Source organism: Choloepus didactylus, chromosome 18 (assembly GCF_015220235.1).
Source record: "Choloepus didactylus isolate mChoDid1 chromosome 18, mChoDid1.pri, whole genome shotgun sequence".
In the NCBI taxonomy this organism is placed as follows: Eukaryota; Metazoa; Chordata; class Mammalia; order Pilosa; family Megalonychidae; genus Choloepus; species Choloepus didactylus.
In genome coordinates this window covers 10,156,565-10,184,131 of record NC_051324.1, presented here as the reverse complement: position 1 = coordinate 10,184,131, position 27,567 = coordinate 10,156,565, and the positions used below count along the sequence as shown (strand labels likewise).

Genomic DNA, 27,567 nt, shown 5'->3' with positions numbered 1-27,567 from the left:
TTGATTCCACCTTTCCACATAGCAAGCAAGTCCGTGGAAGAAACGGGCTACGCCAGCCAAAAGCATGGGCAGATGAAGCACCTGCCTTGGGCCTGGCCCACGTGGGACCTGCCTCGCTGAGGTTCCACAGTACGGGCACCCCGGCTCCCTCACGTCCCGCCCAGCGCTTGGTGCTTCCCTCCCTTCGCACCCACCTCACACTTCCCAACAACTCTTGAGCTCTCAAACCCGACTTCTTTCGGCGACTAGTCCTGCTGAGATCATCATGGACATGATCTCCACCCTGCCCGACTCCCCAGTTTACTCTTTACGGACCCCGACTTTTGTTCTTCTGCGACTTTTTCACGTGGTAAAATATATAAAACGTAAAATTTTCCATTTTGTAACAATTCAAATCTTATACTTCGGTGGCATCAACTACATTCACAATATTATACAACCATCACTATTTCCAAAACTTTTTCATCATCCCAAACAGAAATTCTATACCCTTTACACACCTCAACCCTTCCTCCCCTGTCCCCCGGGGTACCTCTGATCTACTTTCTGCCACCATGAATTTGCTTATCTTGGATATTTCATTTAAGTGGAATGATACGATTTGTCCTTTTGTGTCTGGTAAAGTAAACCAGCATAATATGGCCCCCAACTTTTAATATCATTTCCTCTTCTGGACTAGCTCTTGACAAGCAGAGCCTGCAGCTCTCCTCCAAATCTCGTATCACCTCTGGCGCTCCTAGCAATCAAGGGCTGACATGGTGGGGAACTAGCGGGCAGGAGTCCTGGGACCTAGGACCCCAGAGATGTGCACAAGAGAAAACATGAGAGAGCTTTATTGCAGGCCCGTCACCAGCACCCCTACAAGGGGCAAGCCTTTTGTTCTTCTGGTTCCTGCCTCAAAGGCAGAACCCAGGTACTCAGGGCCAACTGGGACCCAGAAGGAAATAGCATCAGCCCCAGGATTTGCTTTTTTCCACAATTCCCCCCCCCATCCCCCGAGCACGGAGGCACCAGAATGCTGGGTGCCTCATCCCAGACCAAAGAAGAAAAAAATTACAGTGAGGTAGCAGCTTGTGAATCCAAGGACCTTGGGGGCCTGGCTCCATCGCAGAGAAAAGTAGGGGCCACCATGAGGAGGAAGAGCTAGGAGTGGTGCCTCAAGGATTCCAGCGAAGCAGGAAGAACTTTCAGGTCATCCTTGCAGTTTAGGCTAACAGGAGGAAACAAAGGCACCCCCAGAGTTGGGGGGCTCTGGCTCCTGAATAGAGAGGCAAGACAGTCGGAGCCTGGGATTCACACGAGTCAGAAGGGGGAGCTCCCCACACTGGAAACGCTGCAGACGGGGAGGTTCTGAGAAGGGGAGAGAGGAAAAACATTTGACTCATGCAAATCCACCATGAGGTTTTTATTCAGCACCTACCATCCTCCTCCGGACCTCCAGAAACCCCCAGTCTCTCAACCCTCTTCCTCCCTGGGACCCTGCCATCTGTCCCCACCCCCTACAGCTCCACTCTTACCTAATGGGAGGATGTTGGAGGATTTTTGCTCAAGCTCAAAAGAAAGCACAATAGGACGGAGGACAGAGAGGCTGGTACAAAGACTCCGGAGGAAGAGGGTCAAGGGCTCCTCCATCTTGGCTGAGGACTGGAAAAGGAAACTGAGGATTAATCGGAGCCTGTGCCCTCTAAACCCTCCACCCCCTGAAATCTGGGAATCTGAGCCCCCACCTCCCAGCACCAAATCTCACCTCGTGCTGGGCTCCAGGCCCTGTAAATTGCAAGGCCACTCTCCCCGGCACTCGGACAAACTCGAGGAGGGAGGTCCACTCGCTGGGACACAGCCCAAGTGCGGCTGCCACGTGATGATTCCTACAGGTCACCACTGCTTCGGCAGTCCCATCTTCCACCAGGATCCTGGGGGAAGGGAAGGGGAGGAAACAGTTCAATTCCCACAACAAACCCGGGTGACCAGGATCCTGGGCCCAAGATGCCTCCCTCCCCAGCCTGTCACCTCACCTTCAATCATTCATTCATTCAAGAAATACTTATGAAGCAATTCCCATGAGTAAAGAATTATGCTAGCAGAGGGATAACAGGTCTGACATAGTCCCTGCTTTTGCAGAGCCTGATAAAATATGGCAAGTTGTACAAAAGGAAAGTAAACGGTGCAACGGGAGCCCACCTTGTCATCTCACCTGATGCTGGCCTGGCTTACGGATGTCTGAGCAGGACAACTGGTGCCCTGGCGAGTACACCTCCCCTGGGATGAAGAAAGTGGTTGGAAAAATTCTCTTGATCTCATCACTTCCCTCTGGCATTCTGCACCCTGCTCAGTTCTGTCCCCTCCCATACCTGTGGGCAGAGGCTGGTACAATGAGTGCACACCCAGAGGAGGTGAAGGCTGAAGACGGAAACAATATGGCAAGAGGCAGTAGCCTGGAATGGGGCCCGGCCACCCTGCAGAAGTTCTGCCAGGTAGACGTGGGGCAGGGGTGCACTGCAGAGAGAAAGGGGGGTGGTCAGGGAACAGCCACCCTCCTTCCTTCTGAAAGCAGGGTGGGTCTGAGGAGTTAGCAGGCCTAGGGATGGGAAGAGCCATGGGTACCAGTGCTTTCCTGGAAGCCCCATGGCCTCCCCACTTTTGCTTGCTGATCTCCAGTCACCAACTATTTCTCAGGCTTGGACAACCAAGATGTTAGCCAAGAAAGAGATATTTGCATTTTAGAATGAAAAGCTTTTAAGAGCCTAGAACACTACATCCTTCTGTGTAAAATGACAGGTACTGGACAATTTTTATTTGGGGCAGAGGAAATCCATCAAACGCAATATATGCTGCTGGGACTGAAGAAAACTGTAGTTACGGCGACAATTCTAGAGCAGGATCATGTGTGGGATGCAGAGGAGACAGGGAAGTTCAGGGATCTGGGCCTGGGGTACTGACCTGGTTGTGGTCTCCGGGGGGAAACTTAGGACCTGCACATAGGTGGAAGCCCGAAAACAACAGTAAACATTGTGGGATCTGCAAGTGGAGGGGGAAAGTGGTGAGGAGCAGGGGGAGAAGGAAGGAAGTCAAAGTGGGGTACGATCACACACCAAAAGCTTGGCCACCCCGAGGAACTCACCTTGGCCATGGCTCCACCCAAACAGGGGGAAGGCTAAGGGAAGAGCTAGTGTGGAACAGCTCGTGTGGGTAGTGGGGGTAAATGCCAGACTAAAGGATCAAAAACAGTATCAGAGAGGAGGGGTCACTGTGGCATCATAGGTGGGGTGAGCACTGAAGAGAACCCAGCCAGCAGGGAGTGGAGGCGAGGCCATGCTCCACAGACTGTCACCTGGACACCCTTTTCTCCAGCTGTGTAAAGTAGACTCGGGCTCTTGGAAGGAGTCCCAGTGGGGGAGGCAAATGCGGGTCCTCAATGTAGATGTCCAAGTGAGGGGGGAATTCACAGTCAGCGGTCTCCAGGGCTACAGTTAGCTTCACACACTCTCTCAAGGCCCCGGTGCTCCCTGCAGAAGAAAGGGGTGGGGGTCAGCAGTGTTCTCCCAGGGCCACCAGGTCTCCTCATTCTCTTCACCCCTACCCCCAAAGGGAGGTGCTATTACCAGGCTTCAGCCAGAGAGAGGCTGGACACAGTGTCCGTGACAAAATCTCGGCAGAGAAGGACACCAAGGAGTTGGTGAGGCTGGAGGGTCAGAGAAAAGACACCAAAAAGGAGGCGTTAAGAAGGCTGAGAAAGGAGTTAGGTCAAAGGATAGAATAAGGAGCTAAAGTATCAGTATTTCTGCTACTCCAAATATAAGAGATTGGAAAACCTCGTGCTCTGCCAGATCACACACTAAAAATAACAGGGCTGGTGGGAAAAATAGGATGATGACAGATCACTCAAAACCTCTATACCTTTATAACTAGAGCCCTCACAGAAAATAATGCCAGCATAGTTACATCTCCAGTCAGTCATCATTTACAACCTTATACCCCAAGTTCATGTCCTGGCCTTTGCAACACAGGTCCTTGAAGACATTCACTTCTAATAGAGATCAGTTTCATAAAATTATAAATCCAATACTAGAAGCTGTCTTTTCTTTCTTTTTTTTTTTTTTTAACATGTGGGAAATATCTTCGCAGCATCTTCATCTGCAGTTGCAGCTACCCCCAAAAAGCTTACATGAAGAAAGTATAGTTGTTACTGAAGCCATAAACGTCTTGCACTACTTCATGAGCTAAAGGAAGGCCCTTCTCTGAATTTTCAGGATTTTTCTTTATCTTTTCCTGGGTTTCTTACGTTTCCTTATATTGCTAAGCTGTAAACTTCTTGCATTACTTCTTGCACTAAAGGAAGGCCCTTCTCTGGATTTTCAGGGTTTTTCCTTATATTTTCCTGTTTCTTACATTTCCTTATATTGCTAAGGCTTTTCCTCAATTGTGAGAAAGATTACTCCTGATCACTTCAAAACTGTAACAAACTGGGGGAAAATCAGATATGAAACATGACTTCCATCATATACTGACATCATTCTATGAGCTAAATCACACTAAAGAAACACACTGGAGCAGAGCAAAGGGACTATATGCCAAACCCAAGCACAGTGGAGGAGGAGGGGAAAAGAGAGCAGCCAAATTCGTTAGAGGGCCCTGACATTTACTTGCCACTGAGCAGATCAGTCAGCGAGGATTCCGGAAGTGCCTTGGGTACCCCCAACACATCTGGGATGTCCTGGGAGCTCTCAGGCTCCAGGGTCCACTCATCCTGGACAGTGAGGCAGGACACACAGCCAGCCAACTCCAGGGGCCGCTGAGAGGTGCAGGACAAACCACCCTCCTCGAACAATGCTGGTTCCTGGCAGGAAATGGGAAGATGACTGTCTGAGTGTGGTTCAGAGGGGAAGTTCATAAAATCCTATGACCCTATTTTGCTCTCTTTATGGAGCATTGGTGAAGGAAGTGAACTAGATACAGACAGGCCCTCTATTTTATCCAGATGCAGCCTTTTTCTAGGAGGCCTAGAAAGTGACCAGGCCCTGGACTCATTCTCCAGCTCTCAAGCCAAAGAAACCTTTCTGGGGGAGGGTATGAGGAAGGAGGGCACTCACAGAGGGGCCCGGAGCCATGAGTCGGTACACTTGCCCGGGGTGCAGGAACTCAAACCAGCGGACTGAAGAGCCCATGAAGATGAGAAGAATCTGTGAGGACGGAAAACAGGATCCTGGGGTTCCCCAGGAGCTAGGGACAGTGGAGGTTGGGTCCTAGGTCCCTGTAGTCCCAGAGTACCTTCTGATCCTTGTTCTCATCAACCTGAGGTTCAGGTGGACCCCATCCAGACCCCTCCTTCTTCTGAGTGCCCCCAAGCCAGCTCCCTGACACGTGGAAACTGAGGGTGGCCTGGGGCACCTCCGGACTGGCTCCTGGTGGGGCACAAAAGTTCCGCTTCATCAGGGCCTCCTTGTGGGACAGTAAGAATAGCCTGCTCTGACCCATGTGGGGTCCCTCTGGGTGGGTGGGCTCTGTCTGAGAGGTTCCTGAGGAGGTGGCTGAGCGAAGGAAGGGTCTGGGCACTGGGATGATCAGGGCATCGTCCAGAAAGAACTGGACATAGACTCTGTTGGGAGACACAACAAATAGTTTTCTTAGTGATTGCAGGCCTTGGGTGTTCCCAGCCCCAGCATCCCACTCGCACCAGGCCCCCCGCTTCTCCCCAGAGCCACTACCCCAAGTATCCGACCTGGCCTGCTGCTTCTGGATGAACCCTGCCATGCTCAGCTCCTTCCAGGAAGGGAAGTTGCTCCTGACGTCCCTCTCAACAACCAACTGGAACTTCTCTGCCCACACCAGGTGGCCTAGAGGAAGAAAGTTTCCTTTTTGGCAAGAGAACAGTAGGATGGACAGTGAAGCAGTGAAGCAGTGAAGCAGACCATCCCGCAGGTCTCAGTGCCCACCCAGGTCAGAGCTGCTCCCCTAACCCAGTGTGAAGGCCCGGCCCTGACTCTACCTTACGAGAATGTTATCTCCAAGGGAGAAGCAATTGCAGCACCATGTCCAGGTCAGCCCCTGGCCCCCTAGGCTGAAAGGCTTTCAATCTACTTTTTCACAGACCCCCAAAACATCCCAGTTACTAAACCCCACAACTGCCCTGTCTACAAATTCCAATAAGCCCACTGGGGACAAATTTAAGACCATTATTCTTCCAAACTAAGAGCGTGGGGAATGGGAGGGGTAATCCTGATTTGATGATAGAAGCCCTGTGGGAGAAATGGATGCTGGGAATTGTAGTTCCTGGCTAGGGATCTCCTTGCACCTTTTTTCTCTACTTGCCAATAAGATGCTTCAGCAACTCTAGTAAATCCTAGCAGACTTTTCTCCCAGGCCCACAGGTGGCGAGAACCTCTGCCCACCCCGTATCTTCTTTCTAACTCTTAACTCCAAACCTATGAGCCGGGGGTCAGTGAGGGGTTGGGAGTGCCTGGCCAGAAGCAGGCAGGGCAGGGAACCACTTTGATCCCGAAGTTGCAGACAACCTTTACGAGATGAAGCCACCAGAACCCCAAGTAAAACCTGCAGGGAGATGAAGGCCAAGGTATCAAATATTGATTAAACAAAGGCTGAGCATCTACTATCTGCCAGGCACTGTGTTAAATGTTAGAGCTACCAAGTGAACAAAAAGAAATGATCTCTGTCCCGAAGGAACTTATACTCAAGCAGGGAAGACAGGCTTGAAATGAACACAAATTGCTTTCACACTCATTTCATAGTGCGACAGGGTGGTATGAACTGAGGTTAGTGACAGAAGACCAGGTAGGATCTCATGGGACATAATAAGGAGTTTGGGTTCTATTTTATATGCACTGGGAGAACCACAAAAAGGATTTAATCAAGAGATTTATGGAATCCAAGTTATATTTTACACCACCCTCTCTAGTTGCTACAGGGAGAATGAATTGTAGGGGGCCAAGAATGTATGGGGCAGGCTAATTAGAAAGCTAGAGCAGTCAAAATGACAAGAAACAACAGTGACCAGACTAGGGCAGTGATGGTGGGGATGCAAAACAGAGGGAGATCCTCTGAGCCCTGAGACAGTCCCACTTACCTGGGCTGGGTGGAAGGCAGAGGGCAGAAGGCAGAGCCAGGACCAGGCCAGGCGGTAGTTGAGTTGGCAGCTGGTTAGATGGGAAGCCTCTGGGAGGGGCACAAGGGTTTTGGGGTCAAAGGTGGCCCATGCCCTGCGCTGGGCCTCCTCTTTCAGGGCGTCCAGAGCAGGGAAAGTGCAGGGGATCTGCAGCCGGGTGTACTAACAGGGAGAGAACAGGAATCAGATAGGTGTCCCACGTGCCCAGGGGTCCTTCCAAAGTGTTAGCTCTGCCACCCACCTTCCCTCCACACCCTCATACTTTCTGGAGGGGACAGTGATGTGGCTCTCCAAGGATCTCCTTGTGTGGATTCCGAACAGGACTGTCTGCAGGAGCCAAAGCATCCAGGGTAGGAGCCAGGAGCTGCAGTCCCAGACTGGGGCTCCTGGGAGAGGAATACTGCAGGAACTGGTGGTGCCTCAGCACGTGGGGACACAGCCTTGGCCAGGGAGAGAAGCTGAGTCACTCCCCCAGAGACCCCAGATGCCGGCTCCTGTCCCTGTCTCTTCAGGAATCCTGCTTCCCTTCCAGAGGAAATGTCCCACTCCCACCATGCCCCACTCTAGGCCCACCATCTCCTCACTTGCCAGCCAGCTCCTCCAGGGCCTTGGCAGTCCACAGGTAGAGGGGCAGTCCTAACTGACGTTCCCACACCAACTGCTCGTACAGGGAGGCCCCGTGGGCTTGGCGGGACAACCGAGTCTCGGGCTTCCGACGAGAGAAGCCCCGAAGAAGGACGGCGCCACGGAGGCAGGACGCTAGCACTGGCCTTTTTGTCCCTCCACCCACTGACTGGAGGAGGTGAACATCCTGGAGCTGGGGGAAAGCAGAAGAGGTGAAAACGGAGAGGGGAAGCCCCCAACTCAATGATCCCAGCCAGAGTTCACTGCAGTTTTCTGCTGCCTGGGTTCCAGGAGAAAGAAACCCAGTCTCTTCTTTACAGGATATTACTTCCTTCCAACCTCCATGCCTCACCTTACATCACTACCCATGACCCCTGCCACAGGCCTTCACCTCCCAGAGCTCCAGTCCAGCTTCTGGGGGCCTGGGGGCTTCGTTCCTCCCGGGCCCCCAGAGAGCACCCTGGCTGTGCACCTGTGCTCAGCCTAGCCCTCTCCTTCTGCAGGCAGAAGGCCCCCCTGCAAAGGAGATGCTCTGGCCTCATCCCTCCTCACAGTGCCCAGAGCCACTCCTTTCTGATCTGGAAATCCCCTCAGAGCTCCCATCCAAACCATTCTTAACAAAATCACCCCTGCTCCCAACACACACTTATTATTTGTTATCTTTTTGCTTTAGAGGTACCCACTGCTGCAAAAATGAAACAAAACAAAACGAACAACAACAAAAACCCATGACGATTAAGAGAAGCTTCTGAGGGGCCTCTGTCACCAGCCCAAACCCCCACATACCTCCAGAGAGACACCCGGTCGCAGCACCTGCCTCAGGCCACGGAGCTGCTGGTAGGCAAGGCAGAGCCCCAGCTGTCCGTCCAGCTCATAGAGGCCAGCAGGCTCATTCAGCACACAGGTGACCGTGCCCTACAAAGAAGCCACAGGCTCAGTCAATCCAGCCAGTCACTACTTCCTTCTTCTTCAGAGACCCACATTCCCTGCCCCTCAAGCTCCAGGGTCGCTCCCTTATGCTCACCATATATGACAAAAGTCTGGAGTCCCGGACAAGACCTTTTTGCCCCTTCCTGTCCTGGGAGTTGCTGGGCCTGGGGAGTGGCCTGGGATCAGTCTCCAAGAGGGGTTCCTCCAGCTCCAGCTCCTGCACGCATTCTGGTTCCAAAGGCAACAGACGGGAGGAGGGACTTGTTGTCCAAACACAGTAGGGATGACCACGGATCTTGGACACTCGCAGCTCTGTCAGCACATAGGCTCTACCAGGCCAAAGGGCTTTGTGCCACACCAGCTGGGCAGGGACCTGGCTTACATGGAGAGAGGCAACAGGCAGGATGAGGCTCTTCCTACTGAAGCTGCCCCCCTGCCAGAGTCCTTTTCCATCGTGCTTTGACCTCAAAGTCCTGCCCCTCATAAATCTGTCCTCTGCCTCTTTAGCTTCCTTATGTTTGCCTGGCCAAAGAGCTTTCAGATTTCTTCCCTTCCAGAAGAGAGATGACAATTATTTCCTAATCCCTCCCCCAAGACACAAACCATCCCTAGAACTTCCTTCAAAATGCACAAATATTCCATTGAGAAAATTATGTCCTTTTCAGCAATTTTCTTGTCCCCACTCATAACATACAAACACATTCATTTATTTAATCACTACGCATTAGACACATATGTATCCTGTATTGGGACAGATGTTAAGGGAAACACAATAAACTATTCTCTCTTCTCCAACATATTTCAAGCCATTGGGGAACACAGACACAAGCCTAAGTAATAACATGGAGTTGTATAGGTTCAAGTGGCAAGAACAATATTCAGGGGCTTCCAGTGGAGCCTGGCTCTAAGATGGCTGCTCGGTTGCATCGGCGCTCTGACAGATGGCTTGTAAGTGTCACTGTCCTTTCCATCCACTTGGACTGCCCTGGCAAGGGCAATCAAAGATCCTTTCTCAAGCAAAATGCATTGAACAACCAGACAAAACCATGAAGCTAACTCCCCACTAACATGTGCTTTGTGGAGGGTACTTCTTGTAATAGAACGTCTACATTCTGTCTGTAAAGCGTGTAGCGTATGTTACTTATAGACCAGCAAGTACTTTCCTATCTGTGATGTTCAAGTTAACAGACCCAGACCACTCCTGAATAGATAAGGCCAGATGAAATGCTTCGAGGTACTGTATGCAAATTAGTTTCAGGGCTTTCCAAACATGGAATGAAGACAAGAAGGGATTTTTACGCAGCTTATCCTTCAGCTGATGCTGCCAATGGCTCTCATGAAGACAGAGAGGTTGCAGATGAAGATCAAGAAAATTATAAGTGATGATGAGATAATAAATTTACCCACTGAATTCCTTAACCAGAACAGACTGGATCAGCAAGAAAACAAAAACAAAGAGAAATCTAAGGAGGAGGTGAATGATAAAAAGTATTTACCATGCCCAGCAGCAATGGTGAGGAACCTGAGAAAGTTTCTCAGAAGTGAAATGGACACACCTGATACTTTCCAAACTGACACCATGTATGAAGAGGAACCTTAAAAGGATTACTATACATGAATGGATATTGCCTTCCTGGAGAAGGAATGGACCACCTCCTTTGAAAACAGAGAGCTCAACCTATTTATAAAAGAATGAAGATCAGTCACCAGAGATGGACTGACAAATGCTGGAGAATTAGAAAATGACCCTGGGGGTGACAAGGCTAACAGCCTGGCAGGTTTCTCCTCTACCTCTTTTTGTGTGCCTAGCCCCAGCCCTCCAGTCCAGTCTCCTCATCCTCATTTTCCTCACATTTACAGTACTATGAATGGAACCAGAAACGGCTCCAGTGGTTACCACCAATCTCCCTTCGCCAAGAGAAAATCATCAGGAAATGGGTCATTAGCAACTTCATCTGGCTGATACCCGAGACTGTTAGGGAAAAAAAATGTTAAACCCCTGATTTATATAGATATCTTCATGCCTTTACAGTTTTATAGATGCTAATGCATGTAGCTTTTGTCCAGTTTGCTTTCTTTAGTAGTGACATTAAATTTGGCTATAAAAGGTAGACTTCATGTGATATTCACATGGGGGTTAAATGAAAAGAAAGATTGTTTCTATAAAGAACTGGTTCCTGACAATGCATATCTCTGAGACACCTGAAACTCAGAGCTAGAGCTTGGCAGATACGAATGTCAGTATTAGTGCATACAGCCACTGTCAAAAAAAAAAAAAAAAAAAAAAAAGCTGAAAAAGAGCCCAGACTTCAATTAGTGATATGAATGAAGCGAGTCTGGTTAAGACCACGGCAAGCCAGGCCAAAGGATAAAGATCGAAACTGACTGTGTTTTAAAACTTCAACTTTCATATGAGACCAAGGGAATAGATATCTATTTGGTACAGGATCTAAATTTTCTAAACGGTACAACTCTACAGTCGATTTGTTCAAACACCACAATTGCATGGAACTTTGAATAGGAAGTGAGATACGGTAGGTTAGTATAGGCTGGAGTGAAATAGTGACACATCCTAGAGTAATTTGGGCAGATAATAAAAAATATATTTACAGCCTCCCCCTCCCCAGCCCCGAGGATCTGGGGGAAGGTGCGGATGTGCTGGACATCCTCACCTGGACTGGTATTGATGTTGTCACAGACATTGGGACTGGCGGTTTGATGCGCTGAGCCCTCGAGCACGGGACTTGCCCTTATGAAGCTCATTACCACAAAGGAGAGTCTAAAGTTGTATGTAATGGTGCCTAAGAGTCTCCCCCTGAGTACCTCTTTGTTGCTCAGATGTGGCCCTCTCTCTCTCTAACTGAGCCATCTCGACAGGTGAACTCGCTGCCCTCGCCCCTATGTGGGACCCAACTCCCAGGGGTGTAAATCTCCCTGGCAACGCAGAGTATGACTCCTGGGGATGAATGTGGACCTGGCATCGTGGGACTGAGAGTATCTTCTTGACCAAAAGGGGGATGCAAAATGAGACGAAATAGTTTCAGTGGCTGAGAGATTCCAAATGGAGTCGAGAGGTCACTCTGGTGGACATTCCTATGCACTATATAGATAACATCTCTTAGGCTTTAATGTATTGGAATAGCTAGAAGTAAATACCTGAAACTACCAAACTCCAACCCAGCAGTCTGGACTCCTGAAGACAATTATATAATAATGTAGATTACAAGGGGTGACTGTGTGATTGTGAAGACCCTGTGGATCACACCCCCTTTATCTAGTGTATGGATGAGTGGAGGAATGGGGATAAAAACTAAAGGACAAATGGGGTGGGATGGGGGGATGATTTAGGTGTTCTTTTTTCAATTTTATTTTTTATTCTTGTTCTGGTTCTTTCTGATATAAGGAAAATGTTCAGAGATAGATTGTGGTGATGAACGCATAGCTATGTTATCATACTGTGGACAGTGGATTGTATATCATGGATGATTGTATGGTGTGTGAATGTATTTCAATAAAACTGAATTTAATTTAAAAAAAACAAAAAACAAAAAAAAAACTGGTTCCTGAGGAGGCAGATAAGATTTTTTTTCCTACGTTAGGAAAGATGTGAAATTGTTTCTGTAATTATTCTTTGGATTTGGAAGTATGGACTGAAGCACCGGGCCATAGTTCGTTAATTTCAACTAATACTACTACCTACATTTATTCTCCTTGATTGCTCCTGATATTATAATGTTTTGTGAACCTGTAGAAAACAAGCGCTTTTTATCCTGAAATTTAACAAATGGAAAGAAAATACATAAATTAATGCATTCTATGTAGCCATGTCACTGTAAGAATTTCTTGCATATTTAGTCATTTTGATTCCTATATTTCCTTTTAACTTCTCTGTTGCTGCATAAAACTGATCAAAGGAAAGTAAACCAGTTTTACAATCTATATGCCTAAAAGTGGGCACTACCGTCTACTTTACTGTCTTGTTGAAATGATTTGCTTCTGTAAGAATTGGATGGTATAAAGCTTCTTGTTCAATGCCATTTATTGGTACATGACATAACAGGAAACAGTACTGTATGATACAGTTATAAAAACTATAAAGAAAATATTGTTTCATGCACTCAGAAATGGTTGTTAAAATTCTCCCAGCTGGTTCTACCTTTGCAGATAGCCTGTGTTTGAGCCTTGCTTATGAGCACAGAATATTTTTAATGTTGACATCTAATTCTAAATCCTTTTCTACTGGAAGCAACTGGCAAATCATTATAATATCGACTTTTCTCCAGTAATACATGTTTACTTTTAAATTTAATTGTTATGGTAAAGAATAACTTAACTATAGAACATTGAAATTATATATTCATTTTTCTACCTGTTATGATAGAACTAACGTGTTTTTAAAATGCACAGTGATCACTTTAATTCTAAAACAAATTTTAAATATTCCAGCAATTTGCTGGAAGAAGGAATTTTACCTATGTGGTAGAGCAGTAATTTCAAATTTAAGACTTACTTTAACAGCTATTAACAATGGAATATGCCCTCTCTGTAAAGTCTGGAAATGGAAACAATTTGTTATGAACTTCTATATGTATTAAAATTTTTAAATAGAGCAAGGATGTTGAAGTCAAAATATGAATAAACCAACATTTTCAGTTTTGCTTTTGTTGAACTTTGTTGTATGTGTTCATCACCGGTGACATCAATTATTTGTGAGGGTGTTTTCTCTATATGAATACTTTTTCAGGTAGGTATGAGGAAATAGTGGCTAAACTTTTCATCATCATTCTGCAAAAGAAGCAGAATTTTATGGATTTATGTTGCTTATAGTTATTAAATCCTTACTTTGGCATTTAAAAAAAAAAAAAAAGCATTCTGTTATGTTTCAGAAAAAAAGAAAAAGATCAGTTTGGGCTGGAATGATGAGGAAGACGTGGAACAAGGTCCTAAAGGATGTATCTGGTTGTCTAAGTGGAGAGGAGAGAGAAGGGTGATTCAAGCAGGAAGCAACATTAGCTATAACAGTTACAAACCATACCACACATCTTGGCACTTATATCCTTTTGTGATGTTCCCTGCTTGTTTCATAAATCAATACCACATACAATGTGTGAAAAGATTCTAAACTACCTGAAGGATTTTCCCTACTTCAGGTACAGTACAGAAGAAACTGAAGTGCATCCCAGAGATTTCTCCTGTGACATATAATACACAAATCAACCAATCCCACCCCTCACAGAATTTCCTAATGGTCCCTAGGAGATTTATAACATTCTAGTGTCAAAGAAAAATACATGAACTCCTCTTTAACTAGGTGGGTGAGGGGGGGAGATCAGAAATTTGGGAAAATTTTTACATTTTTAGTTAGAACTCGAAACATTGTTACTCAAGTTCATGTCACTCACTCACACACATACATCACCAAGGTAAGACTTTTTTAGTGCTAATAAATTACATACTTTCCTTTCTTAATATGCATATGCATGTTAGAGAGATTTTTCATCCTTTAATTGTTTTGAATCCTTTTGAAACATTATAACTCTATGTCATAAAACAATTTTTAAACCATACCAGCTGATGTAAAAAAGATTCAATGGATTTACCAAGTTTTTAAAAGTATATGTATTTAATGCCTCAATGGTGTTAAGATGAACCATTTTTTTGGTCTTCCTCCTAAGGCAGGGGAAACACAAGTGACTCTGGCAGTTTTTCAAAATTTCACGCACAATGCAAAAGCTGTCTACTCAGATGAACTGCACTGCGAGGTAGTCTACTCCCTACTTCCTGCACAGAGAGAACAACAGTACTTTGAACCTTCTCTCAACAGCACCGTTCCAGAAAAGTCGTCTTTCCCCAGCTGTCTTCCTTTCCCACATAGTTCCTCTTCTGATGTTTCTCTCCCATTAAGAGTTCTGACACCACCTCCCACCCCCTGAATTGACCCTAATCTTCACCTGCACGATGATGGGCACAGAGTAGTCAGCTGGGGATGAGTGACTGAGAGACAAGACGAAGTAAGACTTCTTTTGACTGTTCACCAGGGCACTCAGGTGAACCAGCTTCCCAGCCAGGTTTGGCTTCATAACTTTGAGCTTGCTTCTGGAAAAGGGAGAAAGGAGAGAGGGAAGGCAGGGAGGAAGAAGTCATTTTTATTTCTCTTTCTTTTCCCTACAAATGTCTTCCCTTCTGCTGTAAAGAACAATCTGTCAGTGACGTAAAACTTCCATAGCCCAAAGCTGTTCTTCGAGAAACCTTCTTCCAACTCTCCCTGCCCTTAGATAAGGCACGTATCTCTTGCAGAACTCTGATCTTAACATTCCAAAAGCCCCTACATTCCCCTGATTTGGAATATTACATCTATATTACTATCAGTATCCCTCTTGCATCCTCCAAGTTTTACAGTGCTCCATCCTCCCCTAAAGAGGAAAGAATTACCTGTGCCTGAGCAGTCGGGATGCATTATCTGGGTAGAGAACAGGGATAGGTGTGACAGGACCAGGACTGACGGTCAAGGGGAACACTGGCACAGGGGCACCCCAGAGTTCCAAGTGTCCTTCCCCTGAGGAATTCCACCTGGCAGGAGGGAGGTAACTCCAACTGGGAAAGAGGAAGAGATGGCCAACCCAACAAAGGTCCAGATCTATGAGCTAGAAAAGATGAAGGTCAACAGTTAACTAGTCCTCTCTCCCCACCTTTGTTCCCTCAGAGACTTAACTGCCTTGCTTCCTGGATACCCAGTCTCCCTAGGATCTGAGGTATCTCTTCCCTCCCTGCAGCCCCCTCACCTCGCAGCCCAGGACACCAGAGTTATCCTTCACATAGAGGCTTCCATTCCTGCACTCTTGCTCCAAATCGCCTGACAGGTCTGTTAGTGTCCCTAAAAATAACAGCCGCTCCCGGGGCAGGGGGACCCCCTCTGGTCCAGCCTCCTGGGCCCAAGCCTTGTATTCACTACTGCTCCAGGACAGGTGGCTGCAGCACGGGAGGCGCTGGTGGCTCCTGAGGTCCTGTACTGAGACAAAGCTGTAGAGCAAAGGGAAAGAGGTTTTACAAAGCCAGGTTGAAGCCTAAGAAATTATTCCCAACCCCAACAATTCCAAGGAGAATCCTCCAAAATTTCAAGGAGAGGTAGATGGGGAACATGGACCAGGATATGAGTTTGTTTGATTGGCTGAAGGAGAAAAAGGTGGAGTAAAGGCCTAAGAAAATGAGGATGAGGTCTGGGTCCAAAGGCAGGTAGCACCTAGGGAAAGCAGGAAGAAAGTCTGGGCTGAGTAATATGTTGAACAAGATGATGCCAGGGAAAGGACCCAAAGAAATGAAGCAGGAATGCAAGAGGGGCCTGAGGAAATGAGTATTTGGGGAGAACGCTTTATAAATACACAAAGAGCTCCTTGAAAGCATCTCAGCTCTTGGCTCCATAGAGAAGTCCAATGGGGCCACCAGGCCCTGGCCTCACCCACAATGGCCGCAGCTAGGTCCAGAATATCCCAGAACCAGAGACTGGCTGGGATGCTGAGGCCAAGATGGGAACTAGCATCAAGAGTTTCCAGATCTCAACAGATGTTTGATATCACCGATTCTTTTTTTTTTTAATTAAAAAAAATATATATATATATATTTACAAATACTCTATACCCCCCAAACAAAAACTCTCCCTTCTCCTCTCCCCTGGTAACCTCTAATCTACTTTCTGTCTTTGTGAATTTTTTAATTCTAGAGCTCTCATATAGGTAGAAATATACAATATCTGTCCTTATGTGCCTGCTTATTTCACCAAACACAATGTTTACAAGGTCCACTCATGTTGCAGCGCAGATTACGGGATTCTTACGCCAAGTTGCAACATTGGTGTGTCAACTATCAATTGCGAGATGTGTCACAGATAATGTGATACAAATAACAACTAAATTACCAAAGTTATGATAGATTCATGTTTGCAGCACTATCATTCTCCCCCTCATTTGCATTCCCATGATTTTTTTGAGTGGTAAAGAAACAGGAATAGAGTTACAAAATATCACGATTAATCCTACTTGTACTAATGAACATCATCCACATTGGAATAACAAAGACTGGGAATGCTGTTCTAGATGGCCCCCACCCCCTCTGCAACTGTTCTCATTCTTTCTCAAATGGCTCTGGAGATGATAAATGGCAAAGGAAGAAACTAACCCGTCCAGAGCCCTTCTACATGCACTGTAATATATTGGGTCCATTCATGCCCAATACTGCATTTAATCATCATCAAAAAAAAAAAAAAATTCCCTGTAAAACCACCAATGAGGAAACTCAGAGATAGCTGAGTACTTCTATAAGGTACACAGCGGTATAGGTGGCAGACCCAGGTCTGTCTCATTCAGTAGCCCACGTTCTTTCTCTGTCATTTCCTACCTCCCTAAAGGTCCATGAAAAGGCAACCAGAGAGAACTGTCTCTTTAGCCTTGATACATTCAAGACAGGAAACAGTAAGGATAGGGGACTTTTTTTTTTTTCAGTCTTCAGAGTCTGAGTCAGGAAACCGAAGATGATAATCTCAGTCCTTTACATTTATCACTGCTCTCTAACAATGCCTAGCAAGTACCTGGCACACAGCAAGCACTCAATGAGGGTGAATGGAAAATGAATGAATGAAGTTATTTTTATATCTGTCAAATAATTTCTAGTTTACTCTCATCCACAATTCTTTATTGATTTCTCACCTCTACCTACTGTGTTATCTTTCTATTTTCTATTTATCTTAAATAACAACAAAAAACTTTAAATTGGCTCTGGGTTTCTAAAATTGCTGACTTACTACCTGTTCTGGTTTGCTAAAGCTGCTGGATATGCAAAATATAAGAAATGATCAGCTTTTACAATGGGGGTTTATTAGTTCACAAATTTACAGTTCTAAGGCCATAAAAGTGTCCAAACTAAGGCATCAACAAAAGGAAATCTTGAAGAAAGGCCACTGGCGTCTGGAACACCTCTGTCAGCTGGGAAGGCACGTGGCTGGCATCTGCTGGTCCTTTGCTCCCAGGATGCACTGCTTTCAGCTTCCGATTCCAGTGGCTTTCTCTCTCTAAGCATCTGTGGGTCCTCTCTTAGCTTCTCCAGGGCAAACTTTGGATTTCATCTCTTGAATTCCCTTGGCTCTCACCAGGTTCTGGCTATTTCTGTGGGTTCTTGTTTAGCATCTCCTGGGGGTATGTCTGACTGCAACTCCAAACGTCTGTGTCCGCATCAGCTCTGGGCATTTTTTCTCTAAGCATCTCTCTGAGCTCCCTTCAAAATGTCTCTACCTTTTAACCTCTCATAGAGGATGCCAGTAAACTAATTAAGACCCACCTCGAACAGCGAGGTCACACCTCCATGGAAACAATCTAATAAAAAATCCCACCTACAGTAAGTCTACACCAATCAGAGTGGATCAAAAGAACATAGTCTTTCCTGGGGTACACAACAGTCTCGAACCAGCACACCACTTCTCAATTATTCTAATAATGTTAGAATTTTGAGAGCTTTGGATTTTCCTTTCTTTAATTAGCCTTGGATCACCGAGACCATTAAGCTCATACTTAACTCACCGGTGGGAGACGCTAACCCAGACACAATAGACACTGCATGGAAATCACAAGTCCCTCAACCGAGATGAGTTGATAGCTAGCTCTCCTGTCCCAGGGCTTTTCCAACACTAGCAGGACAGTGTTCAAGCAAGGTTTCACTCTACGTTTAAATGAACAATATATTTAATCTTAAGAGTTACGGACATGGATGAGAATAATAGGAAAAGAAAGGAAAAACAGAGTCCCATAGAGTAAAATGAGAAAAGTAAAAGGAAAAAAAAAAAAACCCAGGTAAAAGAGTACCCTCAGAAATTACTTTGGAATTAAAACAACAAAATACCATTTACTGCCTATTAAATAGGATTTTTTTTTAACAAAGTGAATACCAGATTTGGCAAAGGCTCAGGATATAGATATCCTATAGGTATGTATGCAAATTGATACAACACTATTGTAGAGCAATGCGAAATAGCTAGAAAGGATAATGGTGTGCATATCCTGTGAGCCTGCACTTCCTTTCAGGAGAGTGGTTACTTTCGGGGAAGGGGTAGGGGAGAACTGGATCAGAACAGAGTACTTAAAAGACTTCACTAAATCTGTAACATTGTATTTCTTATAAAAAAGAACTGAAAAAAGTACAGCAAAATGTTAAAGCTCTTAAAAGTTGAGCAGTACTGTACATAAGAAACACAGTATCATTAAGCCCACTGTTTAGCTGAGTTGACTTGTCCTAGGTGAGACTTTCTCAATGAAGGAAATAGTGCATTGATTTACATTCTGGTGGACTAGCACGTTAAGCACCATTGGTCTATGATGAAATCCATGGATGAGAAAATTACACACAATTATGAAAATGATGTTTTGGATAACATGGAGTACAATTAAGTTGTTTTCTCACCAAGGATCTCTTGCCTTTCCTGACTAAGACAGACTGCCAGGCTGAATGAAGTGTTTCCCAAACTGCCATAAGCAGATTAAGGAACTGCCAGGAAAAGTGTTCTGTGCTCAAATAATTTTAGAAAATGGGGTTAAACAAAGCTAAACAGATTTCTACCTTTTATATTTTTAAAAGGATAAACTATGTTTATACTAATATAATGGAATACCGAAAAGTAGTTAAAAATAAATGAACTAAAACTACGTCTCTCAGTTTGAATAAATCTCAGAAGAATGTTAAGAACAAAAAGCAAACTGCGGAGGATATGAAAGCTATGGTACCATTTATATAAAGTCTAAAGGTATGCAAAATTCTACTGTACATTGCTTAGGGGCAGATGCATGACTAATAAAAACACAGAGATATTCACGAGAATAATATACCCCCTATTCAAGACAGTGGGTACTTCCATGAGGAGGTAAACAGGTTTCTTTTTGCAGGCTTTTCAGATATTTTAATATGTTAATAAGCCTTGTGACTCTCCTAAGAAAGTTATCCTATCCAATGTCTCGCAAATTTATTTGGCATGGAACTCTTTTCTTGTGGAAGTTTATTAACTTCTCCTAAAGTAGTTTAGGAAATGGTGGTATAGTAAGAAACAAACAAACAAAAAATACCTTCAGAAGACCTTGAACTCAGGTCTTCTTAAACACAGCTATGTGCACTTAGTGAAGTCATATAATCTCTCTGTATCTCAGTCTCCTAACACATAAAATGAAGATAATACTAGCCTCTCTCCTCTCTTTGACAGCTCTTTTTCCAAATTTTCTCTCTTTTCTGATTTTCTATCTTTTTTTATTTGATATAACCAAATTAGGAGATCTTCAGGAAGAGGAAAACAGCTTGACAGAGAATGGGAGAGTCTGGCAGAAGGGGTTTGTGTTTAGCCCACCTTGTCCTCCCCTTAGCAAGTTTCCCCTCACTCTTCTTACTTACCTTTTTCTAATTATAGGTCCCTCCTTTTAAATCCCAAATTCAACCCCCATCTCACCCCCTTACCTTACCTGTAGCTGAGGGGCAGTGAAAAACCCTGGTTCCTTCCCTTGGACAACCAGACAGTCTTCACAGCATCAATTACCAACTCAGTCAACTGGGCACTGGTCTCCTGGCCAGTTGGACAAAGGGTCTCTTGGATGAAGGTATGGGCAGCCTCAAGCCAGGCTTGCTCCTGAGGAAAGTGAATCTGGTTAAAACATCTTCATGACCATCCTGCCCACCAAGAAAATTTGGGGGGAGAATAAAGGAATAGGAAAAAATTAATTGATAGGGTACATGAGATGATGATCAGGAGTAAAGGAGCTGGCCATCAGCTTTGGTCTTGCCTCTTTCTGCCTGACAAACCTGCACCAATCCTGAAAATGTCTGACTGGAAGGTATATTCCTCTGTGGACCTTTCTCTGCCCATCCCAGGCAGAATGAGCTGTTTCCCCTTTAAGAGCAATGATCACCATGTATATTGGTATCCAGTCTTACATGGGGTCGGTTATAAAACCAGAAAGTTGAAAAGAACTCAAAATAGACAGTAGCTAGTGACAGGAACCATAGTCTAACATGTTCAGATATGTTAATGATGGTGAATTCAAAGGGGTGGTAACAGATAGGGGTGACATTGTTTGTTAATGGGATTATAAGTATCAGAGCTGTATTGAAAGCAAATAGGAAAGGGGTTGTTTAAAGGCATGTTTCCCATAGACCAGCACCACAAATATAGATAGGTGCTTGCATGATACACTTCTAAAGTATGGCACTGACACAGAGAGTTGATAACAGAAGGGTATATAGGAAAAATCTACACTTTGCAGACTAGGGACTATAATTAATAGGAATACCATACTCTACAAAAGTTTCACTGGCTAGGTTTATTCCTCCAGAGTGCCCCTACGCCAACTAAGCCCCAAAGCCCAGAGGCACTAGCCTCTTCAAGAACATCAACTAGCTATGTCCCCTTTGCTCATAAAGTTGACACCCCTTTTCAACATGAACAGGTTAGGATGGTCCCTGAAGACTGGGAAAGTGATTAAACTAGAGGAAACCGTAGTAACAGACAAGATGGAATTTAACAAAGGATTATGAATATTGAATGTTTATATAATTTTCTTTTTCTTAGTTGCTAGGGTATTAGAATAGTTAGAAGAAAAAAATTGAAAGGGTGGAACTGTAACTCATGGCAACCTTTGAAATTTGTTTATATACCTACTTGTTAAATTGTAATTTGAAAGCTATACCTTTGTATATATATGTTAGATTTCACAATAAAGAAATGACTGACACTATGGTACTATAACTCATAATCACTTTGCAAATATCCTGTATATCTACTAGTTAAATCATACTTTGAAAGATATTATCTTTTTGTATATATGTTATATTTCACAATAAGGAAAAAACTGAAACTGTGGAATTGTAACCTATATTCTTTGAAATTTGCTCTCTAGTTGTTAAATTGCAATTGGAAGGTTATCAATTTTATGTATATATGTTTTATTCTACAATAAAAAATACGATAAATTAAAAAAAAACTCAGCCTTGAAAGAAATCCTTTAAACGTCTCATAGACAATAGAACATAGTACTGCACAGTAATAAGTATAGGTAAATGTGCCCAATAATGAACAATACATAAAATGGGCATAGGCAGAGTATAATTTTTAATCATTCCCATTTTTTCTAGTCAAGTCCCATGAACTAAAGGCATATAAGATACAATCCCACTGGATTTGTTTCCTGTTCTGTCTTTTCAGCTAAAATTTGAGCTTCCTAAGGAGGACATAGACCATTTTTTGCATACTTGACAGTGATTCTGGACAAGCAGTTGCCAATACACATAAATAACTCTAGGGAAGGGACCAGCTTGGACTCCTCTCAGTGTAGGCAGCTTTACTGTTAACTTTAGGTAGAGTTCAATATGCTTAGAGGAAGGATCTATGTCCTTGATGCCCAATGCTACTTCTAAGCCATTACAGCACCACCTCTGTTACTCTAAGGTTCCTCTATTAACCTTTTGGTCAATCCTCCACACTCAGAGACTCTTTACCAGTTTGAAGACCCAGTTCTAGGACTTCAGCATCCTTATAGAAAGTCCCAAACTGACCTTCACCTACACTCCATATCAGCCAAACATTCTCACTGTTGTGGCTATGAACACCGGGCCAAGTCATCATTCAGAACTGACCCACCAATGTAACAAAGCCCAGACTCCCACACTTTTTATCTTCCTCTCTCAGTCTATTTCAGCTCTAAGAGCTAAAAAAAAAAAAAAAAAAAAAAAAAAGTCCTGATAGCCCATCCATTGCTTGGCTCCTTGAATACCACTGTTTCTCAGTGGTACTACTGCCTCAGAATCACCTAAGTTTTGTTTAAAATGAAAATTAATGGATCTCGTCTACTGAATCAGAATCTTGGAAGGTGGGAGGAGAAGGCCCCAAGGATCTGTATTTTAAATAAGCTCCCCAGACAATACTGATATAGGCCAAATTTTACACTGTTCCCTCCAGTGACTTCACATCCACTGCCATGACTTTAATAGCCATCTATAGAAGCAGATGACTCCTAAATCTCAACTGCAGCTGAGATCTCTCTCCTGAATTGGAGTCATATTTGTCACCTGGCCAACCTACAGGCACCACACATGCCTAACAAGGAACTTTGTACAAAATCCTCTCTTCTTCCAATGTTCACTCATTTAGCAGACAGCACTCTCAGCCAAATGCTACCCTGAAACCTGGCTGTTCTCTTTAACTCCTTCCTTGCCCTAAATAGGACTCAAGTCCTTTATAGTCTAACCTCCTTAATATCTTTTACTCTGTCCTCACCTCTGGAACCTCAGTGTTGCTTGCTGATCTGGGTCACTATCATTTTTCACTTCATTCCAACCTCAGCCTTCTAACTAGTACTCTCCAGCCTACTCTCTGCATTACTACCTCAGGAAACTAAATCTCACCCAACCATTTTTCTGCTTAAAACCCTTCAACAACTCCCAATTATCCTCAGGTTAAAGGAGGTGCTGAGCAAGACTTAACAAAACTGTCACCACCCAGAGGAACTTCTTAACGTTTTTTCAAAGACTTGCTCTATGTCTTGCTTTTGAACATCCTTTGCCTCCGGCCTAAAACCTAAAACAGTGCGTTTTTGCCTCGCTAACTCTTACGTTCCCTTCTGGTCTCAGAAGCTTTTTCCTGATTATCAGTTACTTCACTCTCCTACAGCTGCCACAGGGGTCTCCTCCAGAAGCCCACAGCACCGTAATCCCCATTAGCCTGCTTTCGGTCTCCCTGCCGGGCTTGAATTCTAGAGAGTTGGCAGAGACCTGTTGAAGGGTCACAGCGGGCGCCGCATAAATGAAATTTATTTACACAACCAGTGAGAACACAGTAGAGAACAAACTCACAAACATCCCCCGCCTCACGTGAGAGAGGCCAGACAGGCAAGGTGGAAGGAACACGGGAAGAAAGAAAATCCGGGACGGACTAATAAGGAGAGAAGAGAGGGAGGCAAGAGACGGAAAGCAGCACTCACGGAGCCAGCAGCCCTAAACCCGCAAGCCGCCATGACGCACCCGAAACCCAGAGCCAGGGAAGTGCGCGAAAAGCCGCCGGCGCGAGGGCTCACGGGAAGCCCGCTCCGTGACGTCATCGGCGTGCGCGTGCTGCTTTCCTTCCAGCTCCTTCCTGGTATCGTCCCTCTTTTTTTTTTTTTTTTTTTAATTAAAAAGCAAACAATAAAAAAGCAACATTTCAAACAAAACCAAAACAAAGGAATAAGAAAAACAAATAATCTAAAATAAATACATTGCTTCCAACATGTTCCTACCATACCCCAAGAAAATTAACAAACCGTAACCAAACGAAGGAATAGGAAAAACAAATAACCTAAAAAACTCCAGTTTTACAACCTCGTTTAGGACCTCTCGGCTCTGGCCACCCGCTACTCTTCCATCTTCTTCTCCAGGGTCGTCTGGTCAGCCTGTAGGCCTTTGAGGGTTGTGATGGTACGGTACGGTACGGTACGGTATGGTATGTCTTTAAAAGCTGGCCAGGTTGGTAACTCCCAAGCACTCTTCCAACCTTTCCTATCCAACCCCACTTTCGACCTGAACACTATTCCTTACTGCGTGAACTAGATATGAACTGTAGTGCCAAGTTCTCTATGAAGTGAAATCTTTGTTTGTAGTTATCACCCATTACTACATCAGCGATGTATTCCTTCTCTTTCCACAACAACAAAAGTAAATCTACCAGAAGTAGAAACCTACCTCGGTTCCAGTCCTTATTAGAACACCAAAGCCTAGTAAAAGTTCTAAACCTAGTCATTCCTTTTTCTTTTCAGTATTTTCTTAAATCTGGCACACCGACTCCATCAAATCTATGAAAATGTGCTCTATATCCTGGGACTTACTTTTGAAAGTTCATAGGGAGGAGAGTTTAGGCTACAGTGGTCAGAGAAAATTGTGCCAGATCAATCCCCGCCCCTCATGGGTGTAATTAAAACGTCAAGTGCAGGAGCTTGGTCTGGTGGTCTGGAGGCCACTGAAATAGACCAGGTTTGAGTTAATAAGGGTCTCAAAGTCATGCGGTGGGGTGGCAGTTGATTTTCTAGGAAAGCATGTAAGAGAGGAAGCGGTCTGTCACAGAGGAAGGGAAGTCAGGAGGAATGGGAGCTCTCTGAGACCTGGTGATGTTTAAGCAGGCTGTGCTTGTCCAGGACACATCTGGACCAAAGTCAGGAAAGGGGTCAGAGCCAAAGGGATGAATCTGGAAATCACTATGTAGAAATGAAATCTTATGGCACACCAGAAGTGATAAAATGTGAAGACAGGACCAGACACACACAGCTGAGCACACGAAGGCTCCCTGAAGGAGCAGGAAGGCATGTATGAGAAAGAAACCCAGGAGGGCTCAAATGCCAAAGACCAACATGTAGCTTGTCAGAAGTGAGCTAGAGAGTACTTATTTCAACATCCTGGAACCTTACAAACCAAACAGATACTAACAGTTATCTCCGGGGCAGCAGGGCTGAAACTAGAATGAGGCAAGTGAGACACCTAGGGTGTAAAACTTAAGGAGACACTCACTTCCATTTTGCATTCTCGTCACCTCACTTGCCTCACCCTAGTTGCTGGCCCTGCACTGTGGAAGGGAATAGAATGTGGGGATGGGGAGTACTGGGAAAAGAAACACTTTCATATTTAAAAAAAATTAATTTAGTTTCAGGTCAGTTGGAGGTTTACAGAAAAATCCCGTAGAAAGTACAAAGTTCCTATATACCCCCTCTCACACACAATATTCCTTATTATTAACATTTTGCATTAATGTGGTACACTTGTTACAACTGATTAATGTGCTGGTTTGGATGCATTATATCCCCCAAAATGCCATGTTCTTTCATGCAATCTTGTGGGGGCAGACTTATTAGTATTGATTAGGTTGGTATCTTTGGATTAGGTTGTTTTCATGAAGATTGACCCACCCATTCAGCGTGGGTCTTAGTTAATTCACTGGAGCACCAGAAGAGCTCAGACAGAAGGAGGTTGGTGCTGCAGCCAAGAGAGACATTTTGAAGACAGCCATTGGAAGTAGACTTTTGCTACTCCAGAGTTTGCCTGGGAGAAACTAAGAGTACACCCCCAGACGCCTGGAGAGAAATACCCTGGGAGAAAGCCATTTTGAAACACAACATGGGAGCAAAGGAAGAAGATACCAGCCACGTGCCTTCTCAGACAAAAGGTGTTACAGATGCCACTGGCCATTCTTCTGTGAAGGTACCCTATTATTGATGCCTTAGTTTGGACACTTTTTATGGCCTTAAGACTGTAACTTTGTAACCAAATAAACCCCCTTTATAAAAGCTAATGCATTTCTGGTATTTTGTATGACGGCAGCTGTTCCAGTCTGGAGGTGTTCTCTCAGTTTCTCCCAGGCAAACTCTGGACTAGCAAAAGTCTACTTTCAATGGCCATCTCCAAAATGTCTCTGGTGGCTGCAGCAGCTCTCCAAAATATCACTTTCAGCTGATCTGAGGTCCTTCTCTTTGTGAACTCTTTTATAGGGCTTCAGTGATTAAATCAAGACCCACCCTGAATGGGCAGGATCCATATCTCCAAGGAAATATTTAATCAAACGTTTCACCCACAGTTGATTGAGTCACATCTCCATGGCAACATTCAGAGGATTCCAAACTAATCAACACTAATACATTTGCCCCCACAAGATTGCATCAAAAAACATGGCATTTTGGGGGACATAATACATCCAAACCGGCACAGCAGCATTAGCAAACTGCAACAGGATTTTGGTACCAGGGAAGTGGGGTGCTGCTGCTGCTGAGTTTGCAAATACCAAACATGTTGGAACAGCTTTTTAAATGGATAAGGGGAAGATTCTGGAAAAAATTGTGAGGAGTTTGATAGAAAAGACCTAAACGGCTTTGAAGAGACTGTTGGTAGATATATGGACTCTAAATACACTTCTGATGAGGACTTGGGCAGAAATGATGAATGTATTGTTGCAAACTGGAAGGAAGGTGATCCTTGTTTTAAAGTGGCAGAGAATTTGGCAAAATTGTGTCCTGTTGTTAGATGGAAGGCAGAATTTGAAAGTGACGGGCTGGGATATTTAGCTGAGGAGATCTCCAGACTATGTGTGGAGGATGTAGCCTGGCTTCTCCTTGCAGCTTATAGTAAAATGCGAGTGGAGAGGAATAAGCTGAGAAATGAACTCTTAGGTACAAAGAAACCAGAAACTGAGAGTTTGGAAAACTCCAGGCTTCCAGAAAGTGAGACCCCAGAGACTACAGCCCCACATGAGGATTTAACAAAACATGGAACCCAACCACCGTTTCAGTATAAGCCAGGATTGGAGATTGTTTTATCCAGAAAGGATTTGTAGAAAGTCTTGTTGTCTGATGGTTTTGACCCCTGTAAACTGTATGTCAAGCTTACGGAATTTTTGTGAGATCTGTATAAATGGAACCACTGCTGGTCTGGACTGGAGGGGATGGAGAAGGGATAAATTGAAGGAAAAATTTCTTCAAAGACAGAACCATGGAAGTTGAGGTCTGGAGTCAAGAAATCTTGGGCAAACAGAGCAGAGCAACCCATGCATGTGGGAAGGGTGAGTTTACCCTGGAGGCTGAGGGTGGGCCTTCTGCCTGGATGCTCAGGAAAAGTGCTGCCACTGCAGGCCCCAGAGAGGGTGGAGCACATTCACTGGGGATTGGGGAGAGCCTGGCCACCACCCCACTGTTCTGAAGGGGTTGAGCATTTGCCCCAGAGATGAAAGAGAGTCCAGGTGCCACCCTCATGTTTGAGAAGGGTGGGGCTGAGAAGGTGGTCTCCCCAGTGTGTGGATATTTTGGAGCACTCACCCCAGCATTTGGAGAGAAAAGGGCTGTCGCATAAGCAGTTGCAAAGGGTTG

The 27,567-nt window shown here is 44.8% G+C and overlaps 1 protein-coding gene across 4 annotated transcripts; it reads right to left on the bottom strand.

The window, feature by feature from the left end:
- Positions 1 to 817: 817 nt before the first annotated feature.
- Positions 818 to 23,763, bottom strand: CTC1 (CST telomere replication complex component 1). 4 transcript variants are annotated; one of them, XM_037809261.1, is made up of 23 exons: positions 23,671 to 23,763; positions 20,161 to 20,324; positions 15,457 to 15,694; positions 15,107 to 15,318; positions 14,626 to 14,770; positions 8,769 to 9,047; positions 8,531 to 8,659; positions 7,705 to 7,937; positions 7,383 to 7,560; positions 7,082 to 7,282; positions 6,423 to 6,549; positions 5,720 to 5,834; positions 5,269 to 5,596; positions 5,091 to 5,180; positions 4,644 to 4,837; positions 3,603 to 3,682; positions 3,332 to 3,506; positions 2,941 to 3,018; positions 2,352 to 2,496; positions 2,195 to 2,259; positions 1,748 to 1,913; positions 1,518 to 1,644; positions 818 to 1,350 (listed from the first exon to the last, which is right to left on the bottom strand). In XM_037809261.1, exons 1-23 carry the CDS (start codon positions 23,701 to 23,703, stop codon positions 1,211 to 1,213), a joined length of 3,642 nt encoding a protein of 1,213 aa, XP_037665189.1. In that variant the 5' UTR covers positions 23,704 to 23,763; the 3' UTR covers positions 818 to 1,210. The 4 variants fall into 4 exon arrangements, with proteins under 4 accessions (XP_037665189.1, XP_037665192.1, XP_037665190.1 ...); XM_037809262.1 differs by lacking the exons at positions 818 to 1,350; positions 1,518 to 1,644 and having other exon boundaries at positions 1,772 to 1,913; positions 2,182 to 2,259; XM_037809264.1 differs by lacking the exons at positions 15,107 to 15,318; positions 20,161 to 20,324; positions 23,671 to 23,763 and having other exon boundaries at positions 15,457 to 17,568.
- Between the last annotated feature and the right edge of the window lie 3,804 nt (positions 23,764 to 27,567).

Excerpts from the sequence above, each read along its gene's own strand:
- CTC1 (XM_037809261.1), bottom strand. The coding sequence starts at position 23,703 with ATGGCGGCTTGCGGGTTTAGGGCTGCTGGCTCC. Across the intron at positions 15,695-20,160 it reads TCACTGCCCCTCAGCTACAG|CTTTGTCTCAGTACAGGACC; the intron begins GTAAGGTAAGGG and ends TTTGCTCTACAG. Across the intron at positions 1,645-1,747 it reads GGCCTGGAGCCCAGCACGAG|TCCTCAGCCAAGATGGAGGA; the intron begins GTGAGATTTGGT and ends TTCCTTTTCCAG.